The 21970-nt window shown below is 42.9% G+C and overlaps 1 protein-coding gene across 1 annotated transcript in view; it reads left to right on the forward strand.

Moving 5' to 3' along the window:
* The window catches only part of AGBL1 (AGBL carboxypeptidase 1), a 246308-nt gene that overhangs the window by 68725 nt on the left and 155613 nt on the right, over positions 1 to 21970 (forward strand). Inside the window, exon 17 of the mRNA XM_071442058.1 lies at positions 14781 to 14961. Within this exon, the coding sequence (XP_071298159.1) occupies positions 14781 to 14961 (181 nt within the window). The remainder of the gene's footprint in view (positions 1 to 14780; positions 14962 to 21970) is intronic.

Below are 21970 nucleotides of genomic sequence, written 5' to 3' on the forward strand. Positions count from 1 at the left end.
AAATTATCATTTTCTAGCAGTAGAAATGTGACCAGTTGTTCTCCTTTCTGTTTGGTTGTACCTCCTCATTGATAAGTGCTAGGCAAGCTGTGATCAGAGATTTGGGAGCAGGACAGCTGGCAGGTTGGCCTTGTGGAAGAGTAATCTGTGGCTGGAAATCCCAGGGGGTGTAGCACATGTACCAGCTGCTGTCAGACCCACACAACCACTCCTGCCATCTCAGAGAGCAGTTTTTGTTTCTCGTTCAATATTTTTTCCTTTTCTGTTCCAGAAAAGCTGTGCTGGTACACAGATTGAGGTAGATACACATTGCTTTCTGGTGCCTGACGATCTTGTGGGAACAAACTATTTTGGATGGCAAGATTGGGCAGAGTTGGCAAAAAATGGGGTCTGCCACTCTTCTAGCAAACCATTGCTTTCAGTTTGGGAACTCAGCTCGGGGACAGTTTGTCAAGTCTTGCACAGTTTGTGTTAAAGAACTGCTAGGCTGTGACAGAACCCAGAGTGTGTCCTGCTAACAGGGAACTCTGCTACTCTGAGGTAGATTTTTCATGCTCCTGTGACTCTTGAATTTCTCACTCTAACAATAGGCTTCAGCTTGCACAGGCAAACCCCTCCTCAACACCCAGAACTAGCAGACTCTTGGGAAACAGTGTGGGTGGCGTTATAACTTTCACGTTGCTTTCACCTTTATCCTTCTAAACTGGGAAATTTCTTGGTGCTTTCAAATCTTGGCTGGCTGGTTGGAGAGACTGTCTGCTGCGTCTGACTTGAAAATAGAAAAGTCATTCAGCTGATACCTCAAGGCTTTGAAAACTTTCTGGAAAACAACAATCTAATTTCTGGATTTAATGTTCCAAGCTATGCATTTCTGTCTGATAAAGGCTGACCTAGCTAGCCGTGCATTACAAATGCCTGGAGTTGTTTGGATTGTACGGAGCAGCTTTAGTGCATGTTTGCCAGAGCTGCAAGCAGATAGTTTGTTCAGCTACTCTGCCCACATCCATGTGAGGGGCTCCACACTCTTGTGAAATGTAGCAAACACTATTTCCATGTGCTGATCTTAATCAAATGCTATTTCTATGTGCTGATTTTAATATTAATCTATCCAAGAGCATTACTGAGTGAGGAGGTATATTTGCAATACGCGGTATGCATTTGTTTTTCTCCTGGTTTTGTATCTGGAATTCTGAACACCTGCTATTTCTAATTCCCACCTGTAAGTTGATTTTGCTGGGAGGGTCTATGCAGATTTCTGCCTGACCTGTTTAACTGAGTTTAATTTCTGTAATTGGAGAATGAGATCCATTCCTGTGTGACTGATGCAGCCAATCTTACCCTAGTAAAATAAGCCAGCAATATGTTGAAAGTAGTCGTTTGCAGATGCCACAGGCTGCTACTACTTGTTGCCTATAACTGACAGAGTCTAGAAACAAGCATTTGTGATTAATGGGCTGCAATTACACAGAAATACTGAAATGAAATGGGGCTAAAAATACCCCATAATGATTTTTAAAAGGCCATTCTGTTAATGAGAGGATTTGTCCATCTCTACATCAAAAAGAAACTTGTTAGCTCTCTGAGCTTGCCCACCTGTTTCTAATGCAGAAATAGAAATAAAAACCAAGTGGGGACAGCTGCTCTGCTCAGACTGCAAATGTGCTGATAAGATCAACGAGCTGACGAGTGACATGGTAGATACTGCAAAGTGCACCAGTGTTCCCAGACAGCTAAACTTGGACTTCTGCATCATTTCAGGGCACTTATTATGTGGCTCTAACACTTAGAAAATTATATCTATCAAATCACCAGTGCACTTAGAATTTAATTTGCTCTACTAGTTGCAATTGTTGTGTTTCTTAGCTGTGGGGGGAAAAAGAAAGTAATTTTTCTTGCCACTTGGCAATTCTTTTTATAAGCTTTTACTTTTCTTTTCCCTTGAATTTGTTTAACAAATTCTTTTGAAACTATTTCTAGCTTAGCCTGGGTGCATTGAAATAGTGAGGTTAAATTAAATATGTTGAAGTTTTTTATTAAAACATGATGAGGGCAGAGGTGATGAGTAAATGAAGAAGTCAGAATGGGGTTGGAGATATGTCTTGGCCCACAGATAAGGAAGGACTTCTGGACAACTTAGGAGCTTTATTTTTCTATTTTTTAAGAACCAGAGAGACCTACTACAACACTCTATTTTAGTTCCTTATTCTTCCCTTACCACTTTCCTATAATCTTTTGCTTTTTCCTCTAGTCTGAAAACATTACATGATCGTGATGGATAAAGGAATACCATAGCACTCTGCAAATGTGTGTGTGCTTGATAATTTTGGGAAGGATGGGTGGGTTCCAGAATGAAAATGACAGCTGATCTTGATATAGGACAAATAACATGACTGAGAGAGGGCTCTATTGATTATGTCTAAGTGCACAATTCAATTCATTTTCATAGCTAATGAAAAGAGGAGGAAGTGATTTGAAGTAATGGATTATGTAGAAAATCACTTCTAGGGTGAATGTGGATGGCACAGAATTCTTTGACTGGAGCTTTGGAAACAGCTGTTGAGCTTCCAGCTCTGACTGATTTGTATTTTATCCTTGATCAACTTACTTGATTTTTCTGTAAATCCTTACCTTCATAACTTGGAACACACTTGAAACATGTGATCTTCAGTCTATGAAGTGCTTCAAGAGAAGATGAGTGAGATGGAATTTATTATCAGTGGCATCAGAGTGACTTTGACAGGTCTCCCAGAGGATGTTTAGGTCCCATGGTGAGCACCTAACAGAAGGCTGTAACTAGTGATTGAAGTAGAGATGAAGAAAATAGGTAGATGGATGGGAGGGCAGAAAGTCCTTAAATTCCTTGCTGATCAGGCTGTGCCTGCTGGAAATAAAAATGCAGAGAGGCTTTTGTTGTAAAAATGAGGCTGTAGTGGATAATGCAGCAGAAACTATCTCTGGCTTAATTTTTTTTTTTTCTTTTGTGATTGCTGTGCTGGGGAATTTTGGAAAAAAATTCTGGAAATTTTTTTTTTTTTCTTTAGGTCCTTCCTACCCCTGTAGCCATGTGCTAAAGGTGCAGCCAGAGCTGAGGTCATTCCTTTCCTGTCCTGAGTAGCAGTGGACAGTGCAGGCTGTACCCAGATTAGTGTCTCTAGTGTCTTGTCTGCTTTGTTACTTTGCAGAGTTGCAGGTCACCCTCACAACTTGGGAATTGTTTTGTGTGCAGTAGGGAAGTGCATTTAGCAGAGCAGGCATTGAAGGCCATTTTTAAGCTCAGTCCTGTAAATCCTGGCCTCTGGCAGCCCAAGCTGTTTAGCTGTGTTTTATGAATCAGGTCATATCGTGTCTGCCACAGCTTCCAGATGCCAAGCTCCTTCTGTGACAGCTCTGTCAAGCGTTTTGAAAGGGCACAAAAACAACAGCCAGAGGGTCACCATGAGGCACAACTCAACTCGTGGGAATTGTGCTTCAAAAAGAGCTACTGGCCAGAGGCTGAAAGAGCAAGCAAGAGACAGATGAAGGCCTCTGGGCATGTCATTAAGGGCTGTGGTGTCCCCATTATCCCTATTCTCCCCATTTTTAGCCATTACCAACTATTGAATGAGCAATAAACATGCAGTGAGGTGCTTATAGTCTCTGTGCTGGCAAAGGTGATGCCCTGCCAGCTATGGAGACTGCTGTCAATAGACTTGAAACAGCTCATCACTGATGGCTTGCTCCTTAATTTCATATCCTACATCATACCCTTTAAATCACAACACTCCCAGTATCCTCCTCCTGGCTTATCAAAAGTCTCTCCCACCAGCTGGGGCATCACTTGCCACACAGACATCATGGCCATGACCTTGTTTTCCAGCCTATCAAAATGTAATGTGAAATTAGGCTCAGCCCTGATAAAATGGCTGTTTGCACAAAGGGTAGTGCTCCCCATGAGGCCATATAACCTGCCTCAAATGTAATTTAATAAGCAGAAATCAAAATATATCAAATTGAAACATGCAGGTAATGCATGGAAACCCTAAAATGAATTTGGGTTGTAAACAGGCAGTGAGACTGAATGGCTGGTTTCTTCATCCATGAGGGAAGCACCCTGAGTAATACAGAGGAAGGAAATAATTCAAGGAAATCCTTTGATTTTGAGAGTTGATGGGAGTGTTAGGTGGCAGGGGAAGGTTATTTTCTGATGTAAGGCATTTTTCATTAGCTGCATATTCTTGCAGTTAGAAAACATCAGTTAGAAGTCTCTTCATATTTTGAAAACAAGGTATTAACATAAGAAGCTTTGTTAGATACAGCAAGAAGGTAAATCATCTTTGCAATGCTAGCCATTAGCTTGTCATGACCATGATTTACAGGGATTTTCTTCTATATAAATAAGTGTTTCTTTTAAAAGCACTCAGAGTTTACAGAGCAGGAGATGAAGTGGCTGTGAACACTCAGCAATATAATGGTTTTGATATGAGTGTTTCTTATGGCACATTGAGAGAGGAGCTCATGCTGTGGATTTTACAGGCTGTATAGAGAGAATCAGCTGTAAGTGGAAGGGTTCTGGGGCAGGGTGAATTGGAAAAGTTCAAAGTTCTGCTGTGGAAGTGTTGGGGTGAAAGTGCAGGAAGGCACTGGGATTGAGGCAGCATCACAGTTACCAGCTTTATGAAGTCAGTCTGTGCACTACACATCAGAAATTCAAACTGATTAGGAACTATCAATTGAGCTCTTAAATTATTTGCCTGAAAGAACCTTCTGGAGAATGATTTTAAAATAAATTTAATATCACTTAGGAAACTATGAAGAACTGAAAGCTCTCCTGTGTGAAATCTCCCACTTTTGCAGTGATACATGGAGTGCCAAGGAAGGGCATCTCAAGTCCCACTTCTGTTTCTTCTGAGGATGCCAGGACTGTTCTGCAGCCTGACTCCTTTATTCATGAGAACATTTTTCTATGCTTTGTAGCAACTTGTGGGGATAAAAAGAACCTTTTTCCTCACCCTAACCTTCCTACCATCTTATTGCCTCGAACAGATAACTTCTTCCTAACTTGACACTCTGCTCCCTGCAGTGATTGATACAGAGGAAGACATCATCCACTAGCCATCATTTTGCTGGCATCTGAAGGGAAGAACTTACTGACCTGAGACAGGGACAGCTTAGTGTGTCTTTCCACAGACTGTTTGAAAGTTCTGCATGTTATCTGCTAGTTTTGTCAAGTACTCTGGGGCTCAGATTGTGCTATGTGAGCCTGATTCCTTCTTCATCTTTAGGATATCTCAATAGTAGAACTGCTTGAAAAAAAATACAGTATGAACTTGGTTGGGAACTTCAGGCCTCATCTCTGCTGTTTCTCCTGGAAAACTTATGTTCTGCTCATGGTCTGTCACACAAAATGTCATGCAGTCTAGGAGATGGAACATGGTGCTGCTTATGTCATGATACAAGGTCACTGTATCATGATTTGCTTTCTTGATGATCTGACTGAAAGACCTTTTATGTTGACCCCTCATTTGTGTTCTTTTGCTCAGGTATTTGGGGAGTTCAACGAAGACCTTGCCATGAAGACAAGGTTCATTACTCAAAATTTGGAGACAGTTTAACCTCATTGATCTTTTGTTTGTGGAAAGCAAGAATTTCCTTTGGGATCAGCTCTGGACAGTGCAGTTTCAAGATTTAGGATAGACTTAGACAGCAATAATGTAAAAGTCAATTTAGTGATGCCACAAATGAGGTCAACCTGCAGAAGGTCCTTTACTGTGAAGCTGTTGATATAGTGAAGGAGTAGAAGGTTTTTTGTAGACTTTCTGTTTATTTCCTCCTTCTTCTGAGTTTTTTATATGTAAGAAAACACACAGTTTAAAATTCTTAGTTTGCTTACTCCAGGAGAAATACCGAATAATATTTTTAAGAAACATTCCCTGCTTGACTGATTCTGGAGCAATGAGTGATAAATATCAAATCAAGTGAAGACTAAAAATTTAATTTTTACCGTCAGAGGCAATCTGTGATGCTTTTTATCTTAACAAAAAATGATATTTTATCAATTTGACAATGAGAGGCTCTGATTGTACTTCCTTTTAATATATTTTCCTACTTTCAAGTCATTCCCTGAGGAAGACTTCAAGTCAGGGAGAGATGGATCTGTGCCACTTAAAAGCACAACACATATTTAAGAATAAACATTACTTTATGCTGTAGGTGGTAATAGGTGGGTTTTAAATATGTACTGCATAAAGAGTAAAGAGCTTTTTTAGAATAAACTATAGAGTTTGCCTTCTGTAGAGCAGAACAGCTTGAAGTACTACACAACTTAAACTTGTGTTAAACTGTTAAACTTGGCTGTTATTCCCAGCAGTGAAAGAAACACTGGCAGCTGTTTCCCATACCCATTTTAGGGCTCACAGGCAGGTTCTAAGTTCACCCCAGAATGGACAAAATATTGAGATCATCACCCAATTTTTTACCGTTTCTTTCATGCCTGGATTTGCCAGAAGGAGAAATTAGCAAAACTTGGGCTTCTTAACTGGATCCATTGAAGTTAGCAAAGAAAACGAATTCCTGTTGGGTTATTTCTGTCCCCAGCCACTTCAGGATTGTTGTACACAAAATGACTTGTGCTCTGGGCAATGTGGTTTTAATGTTAACTTCCACCTCTCCACAGGGGAGACTTTTGAGTGTAACTCTCTGATATTCAGTCTAAATGTTCCTTTGTGGAGTTCGATGCCATTAACCCCGGATTCACCCGGGTTTGGCGCTCTGAGCGATTCCTCCTGCCCTGAGCCTGCTCTGGGAGCCATGGCAGTGAAGGGCATGGGGTGTTGTGCTGGGGGTAAAGGCTGTGTCCCCCACAGGCAGGAGATGGGGGCTGAGGCATTACTCACTGGGTGTGAAAGCCATTTATCCCTGCAGTGTGTTCTGGGGGCGTCCCCTCTGCCAGCAGCTCCTGCTCCAGCCTGTCCATCTGCTGCCCTTTAATTCCACACAGAAGCTGTTAGTGCCATCCACAGAGCAGGGGACATGGCCAGAGGGCAGCTCATGCCTCTGAGTTCACAGCTCAGTGATGCTCTGCCCTGTAGGTGCAAAGGCAGCTTGATCCCTTTAGGGATCAGATACTCACAAGCCTCTCTGGCAGGGGATTGAACCAGAAAGAGCAGTTGTTGCTCTTACAGAGTTGAAATGTGCCTTGCAAATGAGAAAATGAGCTGTGAGTGAGCAGTGGGTATGTAGAATGAAATGGTAAAGCAAGGAGTGAAAATATTGCTGGTTCGGAGCTGAAGCCTTATTAAAGTCCTGTCTGTCCTATTTGAGCAAATTCTTTCTAAAGTATCCAATGTCACCAAAATCCCATTAAACTGTCACATAAATTATCAGGGTTTCCTTTTTCCATCACTGTGGATTACCCAGGGAGATATTTTTATGACAATGGAAGCTTTTTCAGTCTGCTCCTCCTGCCTGATTTCATTTCAGATTAAATCCTTCTCTCGGAAAAGAGCCCCTGGATTTTATAGCTCCATGGATCTCTGCACTCTACTTGTTACAGCAGCTGTCCTTCAGGTCTCTGTGTACTCATCTCCTGCCTTCACCTTCTTTTAGGCAAGGGACAGTTTAGGGCAATGTTCTAGTTCTTCTCGCTTTTTTGTCTTCGTGCAGAAACCCCAGAAGGTGAAAGTCACATATATGCCTAACTTGAAAATACTGCTTTTTACTGCTTGCCAGGTCTCAGAGGCCTTGCATCTCTGCAAGACAGTCTACATTTCTCCCATGCTGACTGAAAAAACACATGGATTGATGGCCTGGCCATGGCAGTACAAAATACTTGAGTATCTGAAATTGCCTGCTGCCACAGAACAAATTAAAGCCATAATGTGTGTGTTATAGAAGCAGGGGGTGATAGATCCTTGCCTGCCTTCTGACAGATAATCTGGAGCTCCCTACATCAGCTACCTAGATTGTGTGTTGGACCTCATCTTAGTGGTTGCTGCTCACACCTTGAAAGGCATACATAAGCAGAAGCTGAGAAATGGTAATGTTAAGGGTAATAGAGAGGCTTTGGAAGATCATTACTATTGAGAGAAATCCCAGAAATTATATTACTCCAATTTTGAAGTGGCAAGCCTGTCACTAAATGAGCAGGTAAGACAGAATTTTCCATAAATAATTCTGTTCTGTATGTGCAAAGAAGCCCTAATGATGTCAAAATACGATGATGAAATATTTCTGAAATTTCTGATTAGACACTAATTAGTGGCTAATGGTTAACATGGTTTAACATGGCTAACATTAAGTAGTAAGCAGACACCTTGCATCAAAGAGGACACAGGAGGTGGCAGAGTGGACTGGAATAGTAATTCCAGCAGAACAGAGGGCTCATTCCAGAGGAATAAGGGGAACCATGGACAAGTTTCTAAAGGAGCCATTATGACTGATGTGGCTTTAGGCCTCTGCTGGCACTGTTTTGGGTACTGTAGAGGAGGCACAGGACTTTATGAACAAGGACCCATCAGGAGGGAGGGCCAGCATTCAGGCACAGCAGTGAGGGCAGTCAGGTCACCACAGGCTGGCTTAGCTGATAGTAACTTGTGTTTCTTTTTATGCAGCCTAGTCCCAGTGGACAGTGAGGACAGGTGATTGCAATCTTTTTATATCAGCCTTTTGCAATTTAAAGGTTATTTCTCCTTCCTCTCTGTTCACCTTTTCTTTCCGTGTCTGAAACCATTTTCTCCAATTTTTCAGCCTAAGACTTCTAAACATTTGATGATTTTCGATGACCTCTTCAGTTTTCATCATTTTTTTTAACCTTTGGTGGGCAGCAGTGGGCACAGCACTGCAGCTATTTGGTTTTGCTCAGAGTGGTGCAGCTATTTTGGTTTTGCAAGGAACACTAACAGAGTGTTCCTTGCCTCCGCTGTGACGTTGCCTGGTGTGGGTCCCAGGAGAGTTGCCATTTTTGCAACTGCTTTGCATTACTATCTCCTCTGCTGTAATCCCCCTGATCCTTCCTAGCAGTAGTTTTTCCTAGCTGTGCCCCATGTTGGTTTTGTGCCCTGGGCATGTGGCTGAGGGGAGCAGAGATGGATGGCAGCACTGAGCACAGGGTGTGGGAGATGCACCCAGGCAGAGGAATTCCTCTGCCAGCCCTGGGAGGAGATAAATGCAGGTTACTTGCTTGACAGCAGCTTAATAAGGCACCTGCATGGTTTCAGTTTTGAAGTCTGATGATATCTGAGCAGCCCAGAGGGTGTGCAGAGTGACACTGGATATGCCAGTGAATGCTGAGTGGGTGTACCCAGGGCTGGATGAGGCAGAGGTTGGGAATTTCTGCTAGACTAATGCAGGTGCACACACTTGGGATGGGGATGTTTGTTATGATCTGAGACAGTTTGCAAAGGGTTACAGTAGGCTTTTCATGGGTGTAAGTCCTGAAAATAAGGTGCAGTTGTTCCCCAGCTTTCCCCAAGAGGAATGCTTCGATTTGAACTGGAATTAGTTCATGTGGGTTTCCTTTGCCTTCAGTCACACTGAAGGTCCTGCTAAATAATGATGGTGGTTCCTGCTACTTTAAGAGCTTGGGATTTTGGAAAACTTCCCCAAAACAGCCTTGACAACTTGCTTACCAATTTCCTGGTGTTCAAACCCAGCATTAGTGGGAGGTCAAGCTGAGGCTGAGCAGTCTGTACCCATATTCAGCTCCTGCTCATCTCTGATTCAGAGGTGAATGAATTCATAAAACATGTACACAAAAGAAGGTTGCCAAGCAACTTGGAGGCTGAAACTCTCCCATCAAGCTATGAAGGTAGGGAACAGGCAGCTGAGATGATTTGTTATGTTCACTTTGCCATAGGTAACAGTAATAATACACATAATACAGAAATATTTAAGAAAGGAATAGCTCATTGATAATTCTGGAAAACAACAGCTGATCCTGCTAGCTTGTGCTTTGCCTCTGTATTAAGATGTATCTGCTTTTGGAGCATCTAGCCAAAAACAGGCACAGCAAAGAGACAGCAATCTGGTGTAGGTGGATATGGGCAGGGAAGAATTATTCTGTCTTAAGGCAACTGAAAGTCTGACAACTGGAAAAGTTCTAGGAGGGGAGAAAAGTATCTGACACAGATTCTGCCTCAGATCAGGCTCATTGTTTTCTGTGATGTCAGTATTTGATGTTTTTTACAAATATACTTTCATATATTCATTGAACATCACACCATATCCCCTCTTCTCTCTGGCTTTGCATAACTCAGCAGCCTTGGGCATGTGAGAAGGATCCAGGACATGAAGCAGCTGGGACATGCATGAAAGAGCTATGTGATGGTCCTCTGTTTACCCATCATTTACTCACAGAACAGCCTGTAGTGGGAACAGCTAATTAAGTCGGAAGGAAAAGTTTTGCTTTCTTGGTTTTTCTCTACTGTATCCTGGGGTAGACTTGGCCCTTTGATCTGTGTAATGCTCATGGTAGGCATGCTGTACTTAGACATAAAGCAGAAAAACAAGCCTGTGTCTTAATGGCCCTGGGCTTGTGCAAAGGAAAGAGAAGCACAGAGGCACAGCCAGAAAGTTCCAGCCCGAGACCCAGATCTGGACATTTTTACATGCTGTGTACATAATTCCCTTTGACTCCTTAAAAAATCCTAGCCCTGCATCATTTGAACACCCTGTCCCTTTACAAATGGCACGGCTCAAACCTCAGCTTGAAATAATTTAGAGCAGCAGCCCAGGTCAGGGCATCTGGAACTGCTTTTCATTTCCTTTGTGTGCTCCCCTTGATGAGGGACACTGCTGTGTTAATGGGGGTTTGTTCTTTTCTTTCAGGCTTCTCTTTCCCCAGTTGATGTCATGATTAGTGACATCAAAGTCACCTCCTAGTGAACCTTGGTGATGACATGACTAGAGGAGGACCCTTAGAGGCAGGAGATTAAGCAGCAAGTTAGCACTACTGGAAGAACAAAGCTCTCATTTTCATTCATATATACACAATCAAAAATGAGTGAAGAGAAGGAGAGATGGGAATTAGGTGATGCATTAGTAAAATTATCATTCAAAGGTTCTTTGCTCGAAGTTTTGCAAGAGGAATCAGTGGTTCTTTAATCTCCCACCTTGGGTATTGTTGATGCCATGTTATATTCTGGGCATGTTGAAATATAACACAGTGTAAGGAGACATGATTTGTTGAATAAGGCTTTATGTAGCACAAAAAGGCTCCTCCTCTACTTTCCCTTTTCATTATTTACATTCCCAGAGAAAGTTATGTGTCCTGTGGGCTTTGCAGAGATCAATGGCTAACCTGAGCTTTCTGGCAGCTTCCTCTGAACCTGGAGAGGAGCTGCTTAGGTGTTGGCCTGGGGATTCTGAAGACTTAAGCTCAGTTCTGGTCCTGGGAGGAGGTATTTGAGAGAACCTGAGGTTGTGAGTCCTTAACACAGGTTTAGCAGGGGAATTGTACCATGGAGCTCTGAAGAGCAGAGAGAGAAGGGCACCAGTATAAACCAGTAAGCTGTACTGGGTAGTACTGAGCTGGTCTGGTCAGGGCTGCAGTTATGGGGGTGCTGGAAGTCAGGAATTAAGAGAAGCAGCTGAACTGAGTGCAGAGATCTCCCCTGGTGCTGCCAGTTGAGTGTGGAGCATGGCTGGCCAGTGCTCGGTCTGCTCCTCTCATGAGCTCTGTTAATAGCAGTTAGCACAGTAATTCCAAAGTAACTGGATATGCTGTAAACCATAGGCCTGGGCCACTCCTGCTGTTTTCCAGGTGTTTCAAGAGTAGCAAGTTTTATGGCCATGTCATCAGCTCTTTGCTCTATTTGCTGCTTCATTAGTTTTCATGCTGGGAGCACTCTGGGGGAGCAGAATTTGGAGGTGGGATTTGGCTGGGATGGCTCCTGTGAAGGGAACAGACAGTTAACAAGCTCTGTGGTTTCCTTGCTTGTACAAAGCTCCTTTATGACTCTCCTGTGGGTGGGATGTCAGAGCTGAGGATGTGCTTGGCAGGAGGGGATCTTTCAAAGGGAACTTTCACTGGAATAGAGAGATTTCCTTGGCTGGACCTGCAGGCAATGGGGCCCTCCTGTTGTCACCCACAGGAAAACAGTGTAGGTGATCTCTGGTCTCCTTCCCTTCCCTCCTGTTTCCCTGGGTTTAAGATCTGGAGACTCCAGGAGCTTTTCCACCACTGATTCTAAATAAGACAAGCTTGACTTTGATGAGCCTTGAGAGAAACAACAGAAGTCAGATCTCTGCCAGCCCCATGCTATTGCAATTAGCAGAATTATGGCAAATTGTCCTTGGTTTCTGACATGAGAAAGCTGTTGCTTAGAGGTTTTTTTATTTTTCTTATTTTGACTGAGGAATGAACCTCTCATTTAAGAAGCTGAACTCTGTATCAATATCCAGAAGGGGTAAGAGTTGTTAAAGCTGTATTCATCAATTGCAAAAGAGAGCACATTTTATTTTGCTCTGTGCTATTTACAGCTGTTGTCCATTAGAAGTCCTCAGGAGCCTCATTCCCAGCTATAACTGCACAGCCCCATAAGTTTAGCTCAGCAATGAGCCTGCAAAACAGCACTAAATCATGGTGATGGGAGAAAGGAGAAAATGTTTGGAAATGGCAAAATGCAGCTGATGTCTTTGTGAAATCTGGCTTTTGTTTGTTGCTATTATAAGGTAGATGGCAATGCACAATTAACTGGAGAAGAACAGAAATAGTATCTTCTAATTTTGGAGGAAAAAAATCAGAATGGCTGGTTCTGCAGGACCTAAAGGAGTCCTTGACAATCCATAAGTGCCTAAGTACACGTTGATGAAAATACACCAACCCCCCAGTATGATGAGGTGTAAGAATGGCAAAAATCTAATATGTGGCTATTGAGAAACAGAGCCCCAGTTGCTTTACTGGACCAGAACAGGATTGCTCTGTGTGAGCTCTTTGAGCTGGCAGTGCAGTTCACTCTTCTAGTGCCCACCAATTGCTTAAGAGGGAAGTGTGGATGTGGGATTATTTCCAAATCTGAATGTGTCCCTGTGTGATGTAAATAAATTGTGCTGTGAAGTACATACTGAGCAGAACTGTGAAGAGTATGCAGGTAAGGAGAGAAATTAATGCTTATTCCTTGTTTGAACATGAAATGAGAAATTTCACCTGGATTCCCAGCTCTGACACAGCCTTTTCTTGGTCAGACAAACAGCTAAACCTCCTTTATTACCCTCTGTATTTTTGAGGATGGTGTTCTACCTCCCTGTTTTACTATGATGGATTAATGATTTGTAACACATTTGGAAACAGAAGGATGGCTTTGGGAGCTAAGGACAAAGGCATCTAAGGTGCTAATTCAGCATTTGTTTACAAGGGCACTCAGCTGCTGCCTTTGGTTCTGCATTCTGTCCTGTTGCCTCTCCCAGTCCTGCCAGCTGGGGGCCTTCAGTCCATGAAGGGAACAGAGCCTGAGCTCTGACTGTCCTGATGGAGCGGGACAAACCTGCCCTGGCATGGCTGTGATGCCTTGAGAGATAAAGCTTTCCACTGAATAAATCTGTCAGCTTGACTTGTGATAGTGAATGCTCACAAAAGGATCATTTTAAGACAGATAATTGCTTTCTCCTTTCCTTTTATTTTACTGTGCCTGGCAGGTGTCTCCTTCTGCCTTCTCCTGTTTCCTTGGCCCATCCCTGAAGTGTGCTCAGCACAGATGGGATCTTCAAAAAGTCTGCTGTCAAACTTGGTCTTTTCTAAGCATATGTATGCTGAGAGTTTTTGGAGGCTTGTACCCAGACCAAATGTGTTTAGTGGCTTTTTCACAGGAACAGCAAATAACATATCTGATAACAAGGAAACTTTTGCTGTTAAGTTGCAAGTCTGTTTTGAAATAGGTTCAGTAGAGATTATCAATGAACTGTTCAGTAAAAATTTGATTTACTCTTTGGATTTTTTTTTAAAAAAAGCAACCCCCCAAATCCCCTCCCCTACCTCAAATTGCCACAGCTTATGTTTCCCATGCATGAAAGTAGTGCTACAAACAGATGAACTCTTCTAGTTGCAACTTCTGAAAATCAGCCTTTCTAATCTGAGTGAGCATCTATTTTATATAAAACTGAAGAAGTCTTTCCACCAAAACCAACCTCTTGCTTTAGCCACGTGCATTGTTATTTCTAGCTTTTCTTGCATTGTTGTGAAATAATGGTTAGGTTTGGGTACTCAACCTCTGCAGCTCTGAACATATTAGTGCATTTTCTTTAATTATATCAGTTTAGTTCAATTAATTATGATTTTGACCTTACAACACAAATTATTTCCAGAGATCAGGCAGCTTGCATGTCCTTGGAGCCCCTTATGGGTGGGCAAATCTGCTTAGATATTTAGAAAGCTCTGAATTGTTAATGGTGAAATACTGAAAGTGGAGCAGGACCTTAGACAATTAAATAACTTCTTGCTGCCTTTTAAACCTTAATGAAATTGGATGGGATCAAACTTTCAATAATTGCTAGAAAGTATGGTAAAGCTGTTTGGAGGCAGTAACCTGCACCTGCAGAATGCTTTCTAATGGTACATGTAAATATCTAGAAGTTATCACAGAATAAAAAGGGAGATTAGTTCTGTGCTGGTTCTGAGGACCAAATCTGTGGTCAGTTTATAAACAGCACCTTGAGAAAATATCTGGAATGTCTAGGGATATGTATTTTCCTTAGAACTCATTTTGGATTGTCATCTAAATTCAAAAGGAATAAAATCCACTTGCAAAGGTCTTATTCAAAGAAAAGCCCTGTTTAGTTTGGGGGTGTTTTTGCTTTGCTTTTTGCAGGCAGCCGTCCTTACGTGTTCCTCACAGCCCGCGTTCACCCTGGGGAGAGCAATGCCAGCTGGGTGATGAAGGGCACCCTGGAGTTCCTGGTGAGCAGTGATCCCATTGCTGAGCTCCTGAGGAAGTGTTTCATCTTCAAGATTGTGCCCATGCTTAATCCTGATGGAGTCATCAATGGCAAGTGAGTTGTGACGTGTGCTTACCCTGGGGTTTGTCTGTGCACCCAGCGGGTCTCGTCTTCAATGTTTGTGCTGGGAGAATTCCCTTTGCCCCGTGTTTTATTCATCCTGTTATCAGTCCTGTATGGAAAATGTGAATCTGAGACAAATGCTGCCCTGCATTTGTCAGGTGCACGTGGTTCTGTATTGTCTGTGGTCAGAAGATCTCTCAGCTCCCTGGAAGGAGTGTTAGTGGTGCTGGAGAAACAGGACCTTTACTGACAAATGGAGGTTTATGCATTCTGCTAAAGCAGCAGGGCAGAATACAGCTGCAAAGCAGATATGCTTGGGAAAAACTGACTGTAATTAATGCTTTGTATAACCTGGTGGGAGAGGATGAATAAGATTTCTTAAATTTTCACAGAAATATTTCTGTAGAGTGAACCTTCCTCCTTCTCCCACCTTCTTTTCAATCTTCCTTCCCACATGTTTCCTCAGAGATGCTGAATCTGATCTTGGAAAAATATTGATTCCTTTTTGCATTCTTTGCCTTATACCCTCCCTACCCACCCACACTAACTTCCCTCTGCCTGTACATGACTGCAAAAGGTACAACTCTGCTCCTAATATTTTGAGCTGAAATAAATATTGTTGTGTGAAACCTTGAAGAGGGCACTAAGCTAAGGTAGGCTTATCCTTTGCTGGAAAATAAATCTCCTCCTCTCTGCAGATGGTGGGATTTGTTCACTTTGGGTGTTTGTGGAGTGGCAGTGTGTTAATAACTGTTGGTCCTGCCCAGTGCAAGGGCAGGGCATCATGATCACATCCCACCTGTGGCTGCTGTCTTGACCTGCTGATGGGGGTTGTAGGGTTTGCAACGGCTGTGTCCCCTGGCTTATTGCAGAGGAGCACACAAATATCAAAGCTGAAAGATGGGCTTCAATAAGCACTGGAACACAGCAAAGTGTAGAGGAACATTTTTTCTTAAGCTGCATGCCCACACCTGTTTTGGGGTTGGGTTGTGATGATGGAGTGTTATGGGAAGAGAAAAGCGAATCCTGAGCAACAACTGCATTGAGTTGGGTTCCAAACTCATCTGAGTTTGGGGTGAGTGGCTCACCAGGGAGCACCTTGGGCTTTTCTGACTGTCTCTAGTCTGTGAACCCACAGATTTTGGGCTGCTGTGCTCCCCAGGGCCTGGGTCTGCCAGAAGTCTGGGAGCACTGTTCAGAGTAGCTGGGTACTGCCCCAGGGTATTTGAGGCCTCTGTTGGCACCAAATGCTTTCTTGATCCTCATAGACAGAAGGAACAGGAAAAAAATTGTGGCTTTTCCCCCTTATTTTTTTCCTCTCCCAACACTTAGTTAAACTTTCCATCAGGACTGGAGGGAATAGCTGACCTTTTCCTCCAGCTGTCAGGAACCAGCACAGCAGAGAAGGGACCTTCAGGAGGGAGAATGTGGCTCTTGGTGGCACCTGAATGAAGGGTATGTGTCACACAGGAGATGTGTTTTGTGATCCATGGAGCTTGAACTGTAGTTAAATCTGGTGATGAAGAGTTTAGTAAACTAGAACAGGGACTTGGCCACGCCTCCTTTATTGATCATGAGGCCTGGGGAGGGGAATAAATAATTTCTTTATGCTTTAAATTAAATACATCTCTCTTGTGAATCCTCCTGTGGATTCTCTCTCCTCCCATATCTTCTTGTTTCTTTATACATATGCTTTTTAGTAGCCATGGTTCCTCCTATATTAAATGAAATATTTTTGTTCTGGGGCTCAGGTTTACTGGTAGCATGTAAGAGTGTGTGTGGGTGTGTGAGAGCTTGTGGGAGTGTGTAAGAGTTGGCATCATCTTCCTCTTCCTTTACCTGATTTTAATGTTTCCTTTTTATTTTCATCTGCTTCCCTTTTCTCACTCTTCCCTCCTGTTGAATCAAGGAGGCTTTTCATTGAAAGAACTTGATTAATTTTGTAAAATAATGAACCAATGAGTGGAGATGGGAGCTGGGGAGTCTTTTTTAGATGATGGAAATTTATTGAAAGCCACATGATTTCTTCAAAGGCGTGGGGTAACCATAGTAGCAGCTAGGTAGAGGAAATCCTGTTTTTTCTTTTGGAATATAGCCATGGACTATTCTTTATCTGTTTTAAAAACATCCTGTTCTCTCTGGCACCTGCCCTCCCCCAGCACAGGCTGAGTGAGCTTTGCATCTCCAGGGTAAGGCAGGTGAGGTGCTGGGTTTTCTATCTCTCCCTTGATGCTCCCTCCCCTTTAATTTACTCTGCCTGTTCCTTGTTTACTCAGGGGCTTTGCTCATTACCTCCTCAAGCCTATCAGAGAAAAGCTTCAGTTGTTTGATAATTACTGACATAAAGAGAGAGAAATGCCCACTAAAATCCCTCCTAGAACAGCTTTCCTCTGCACAGTCTCAAAAAGTACAAAGGGAAAAAAAGGAGTGTGCTCCCACTTAACCTTTGGAGCCTTCTGCTGGGAAGGATGATCTAAGGAGGAGGAGAATCACCACATTGGTCTTTATACCCAAAGACACTATTTGTATAAATAACCTTTTTCTCCCTTGTATTAATGCTTACTCTCCTGAATGGGCACATTGTGTTCTCTGGGCAATAAGAGGCAGAAAGGATCAGGGATAGACAAAAAAGCTAATGGCTGGTCTAAGGAGTCAGTTTATGATGCAGAGCTGCATCCTTAAGGACTAAATCTTGAGGTGATGTCACACAAAGCTGTACAAGTGCAGACATCCCTCCTTCTCTTTATTGCTTCTCTGTGGTCAGAGGGTTGAAGGAGAAGTTTAGTTCTAAATTGGTGCCATGCACTCTGCAAACACACTCCAAAGACTCTCCCCAGACTGGTTAATCTATGATGTGTTTGTTTCTCTAAGGACGGAGCAGAGATGTGAGAAGGCTGGGAAAAGAGTGGTTTTGAATTAATGGAATCTCTCTCTAGGAGAGAGGTACTGCAGGAGTTGTGTGCTGCTCTTTGGCAGATGCTCTATGAGCCTGTCCCCATGTTTTCTTCAGAAGTTCTGCACCTAAATTGTCACCTTGCCAGAAGTAGTTGGGTAGGCATATATGGAAGGCAAAGCATACCTGGAAAAAAAGAGCATTTTTAAATTGTGAAAGGCTCAACCCTCACACACGCTGGCTGTGCTCTGAGATGCACATTGTGAGGTGGCAAGAGCATGTGCACTGGTGCTTTCCTAAAGACCTCAGAAGTGCCAAAGATGCAAGTTCTGTGAACATCTGTACTGGGATGCTTGGTGGCTCTGGGACGTGCACATGAAGTGTGGGCTAATTTTCCTCAAGTGGAGCAGGAATTTTTACAGCTCTTTGCTGCTTTGGTGCCTCAGGTGTTGCTTCTGTTGCCTTTCACTGAGAGGGCAGTGATGGATTTGAGAGCTTAGGGTACCAAATGTGGCCAGTGCCTGCACAGCACGAGATAAAATATGAGCCGCAGTATTTCTTAGCTCTCATTTCTGTGAATTGTTCCTTGGTGGAACAACCAGAAATGGTGTCTGGCCCTGCACCACACACTTGTCTGAGTTTCCTCTCTGCTGTGGGAGGTGCCTCAGTTTCATCCAAGGCCCTTTGTGCTGTGCTGATGTGACAGCCCATCCTTGGCTCTCCTTCAGTGATAAACATCCCCCTGCAGACAGCTGCACCCCAGGACTCTCCCTTCTGACAGCACTTCCAGTGCAGGGTTGTTTATTCCTTCCTTTATCAGCCAGGGCTGCTGGGCCCCCTGAGTTATTAGCTCTATTCACTCATTGTCAGTGTTTCCTCCTTCGTAAATATGCCCCCATATGTCTCTGCTCCCAAGGAACATGCTTTCTTTTCTATTTACTGCTTTTCCCAGGCCCCCACCTCCTCATTGCTCTCTCCACCCAACGGCCCAATAACAGCCAAGGAGATAAATAAGCTCCATAACTCTTCCCAGCTATTATTTTTTGTTGTTGTTGTTGTTGTTGCCCTGCATGGTAATATATATAATAATAGGGAAACAAATCTTATTACTAAAGTAATTACAATAAATAAAAAGCTGAGAGGGGAGATGAAGGAAGGGTCTGTCAGGGGAGTGATTGCAGTAGGATTTTTTAAAATTTAATTTACTTGAGATGTTCTCTGCCACTTTGCTGATACCCTGCTGAGGGGGGCTGTGACTAATTAGCAGCCAGCTGTTGTTTTAACACCCTCACCTAATTTATAGTGTGCCTGAGCCTCTAAAACAGGAGCCTGTGTGATATCATTGTTTGTGGGACTCAGCACCAGCCTTGTGTCAGTAGTTGGCTTTATTGCTTGGTGCTTTTGTTTCTCAGAAGCAGTATAGCTGAAATTTTGGGTGCTTTGCTGCAATTCCTTTTATCTTCAGCATATCTCATGTGCTTTCAGGAGTTTGACCCAGAGTTTGACCCAATTTGTTGCTTATAACCACTTGTCCCAGTGTCCACCCTAATAACTGAGCATCACAACTGCTGCCTTTTGACTGAAAAATGTGCTGTGGACAGGATCTAGGGTTTGTTTAAATTCTGGGGCCTCATTCTCCTGTTGGCAGGTTTCTCATGGAGGTACCATATTGTTCTTGCTAATAGAATGGAGATTGCAGCATCATCTGTCTTCTAAATAGTCGTGAAATCTAATTAGTTAATGGCCATATTAAAACCTGGAAGGATCCAAGGCATTGTTGCATGTTTCATCAGTCTCCCAGCTGCCAATTGCCAAAGCATGGGCAGTCTTTGTGAGCTCTCACAGGCTGAAGGTGCCCAATGAGTTGCGTGTGTGTCCCTGTGCTCTTCCCTGTACAATTTATGCTGCTCATGCAAGGTCACCTGGAAATTTTACTACAAAAATCACTGGGTGTGGGCTCAGAGATGTTACTGCCTTGGACTGCTAAATACTTCAGCTTCTAGCCTTGGGAACTATTTCATTTTGGATAGGTTCTGCCTTGCATTTTCAAGTTCACATCTAATATTCATGCTAACAGGTTGTTCCACAGGCTCAGAAAGGGATCCCTTTGTTCTGCATTCTTGTCTGTTTTCCTAACTGATGATGTGAGTTGGCAATCAGATGTGTGCACTCCTTTGAAGACATTTTCAGGAGCCAGGAGACTGGTGTACAAAGCTAGCTTTTAGTAAAGTTAATGAGATGATTGAATTATATTATAATTCTTGTTAGCTTGATTGTGTGTCATTATCCCTTTTGTTTGTTATTATGCTTATTTGAGTCCCATTTGTGGGATATTATTCCCATCACAATTGTGCCCGTGCTGGGCTCTGTAGAGAGACAGGAAAGGAGCAGCTGGTGCCTTGTTAGGCCTGCTGCATTAGTGGCACAGGCTGTGCAGTGGGGTTGGAGGGAGTGAAAAGGATGCTGGGCTCTTGGTTGCCATGCAGCCTGATCCAGCATCTCAGCCCTGGCTGCACGAGGCACTTCATGGAGCTCTGAGCTCTGTAGTGGCAGCTCTTCCTCAGGATTACATCCTGGCACAGGGAAATCATCCTGCTGCAGTGACTGCCACAACCACCTGATGAGGGTTTGATGATACCTCAGTATCATCAATGCAGGAATTGGGGAAATGTATTGAAAATCAGGAATTTATGCCTTCTTGAGATTTGCAGGACATATATGCAAACCCTGGCCCAGCTGGCTGCATAAGCAGATTTACACTGAGGTGTAATTGCTGCTGAGCTTGGATGGAACCTTGTGGGTGATTGTGGTAGATATCAAACACTGATATCAAAGCTGAATATTTGGGAGTTGAGCTAATATCACAAGTAAAGGGGCTCTTTTGGCCACCCATCTCAAGATCAAGTCTGTTTATATGAGTTAAAGCCTGTTGGAAGCTACAGATGCAGAGATGGAGTTGTTATTCATAGGATGGGAAAATAGAAGTCCACAAAATGAAATTGTAAAAACTTCACTTTTATAGATGCAATGAAGAATGTCCAGTACTTTACTGCAATATCCACACTACCTGGAAAGCTGAAATTGCCTGGGAATGAAGGTTATTGTCTCTTGTAATATACCTTCATATATTACCCTGTGTAATAAATCAGGCAGTATTTCTCTCGCCATGAAAACTGGACATCCCTGGAGTTCCAAGTGACATTTCTCATTTTATGTTGCTATTTGGCCCTTTTAAGTATTAAAACACATAATTTTTTTTGAAATATGCACTGAAATTTTTGAAAGCTTAACGACAAAAAAAAACCAGTAGCTTAGTTTCGCAAGTGTAAAGCTTATTTTCCATGAGTTTGCTTTTTAAAAATTCTATGTTGGGTTAGCTTTGTGTTTTGGCTAATGTTGTTCTTTGACGTTTTTATTTATTTATGTATTTCTCTCTCAGTTTTTTCCTTCCCTCTCTTTGGAATCTGTTATTCAAATGTAGTATTAAAAGCTGGTGAAGTACTGTGATAGGAGAGGGGATGTAAAATGACCTTGGGTGGGGAAACAGACTGGAAAGTGGAAATGGTGTTTGTAGAAAAGTGATGAAGAGCCTTATCTACAAAAATAAGCTTAATTTGAGAGTTTATGTTTTCAAAATTGCTGTGCAGAAATGTACCTACAGAGGTCCAGCTGAAGTTGAATTGTTTACCTGTGCACATGGCTTGTGTGATTGCACATGCAATTGGGTAATTACACGGGCAAAATTTGCTCCAGTGGTTTCAGCAAATTGCCATCCTAATTTCATTAACCCAGCTGAATGTCCCACAGAAGCATCAAGAAAATAAAGACCAGAAAATTGAGTCAATACTGCAATGAGAGGGTGAGAAATCAAAACCTTTTCTGCAGCTTAATAGGGAAGCACTGCTGGGAAAGGTGCAGGAAAAAGATGCAGCACAGTTTTAATGCTGCAAAGGAGCTCTGAGTCTTGAAGGGGTAGAAAAACTGAAGGGCTCTTGGCGTTGTATAGCTCAGGTTTGAGCTGAGGGGAGGAAATAGAGAAGCAGGGGGTGACATTGGCAGGGAGAAGGCTCCAGTGATGGAGCACCTTGGGTCTGTGCACAGTGCGTG

The sequence above is a fragment of the Agelaius tricolor genome, unplaced genomic scaffold (genome assembly GCF_023055355.1).
Source record: "Agelaius tricolor isolate 1412-34295 unplaced genomic scaffold, bAgeTri1.0.p SCAF_16, whole genome shotgun sequence".
Lineage (NCBI taxonomy): Eukaryota > Metazoa > Chordata > Aves > Passeriformes > Icteridae > Agelaius > Agelaius tricolor.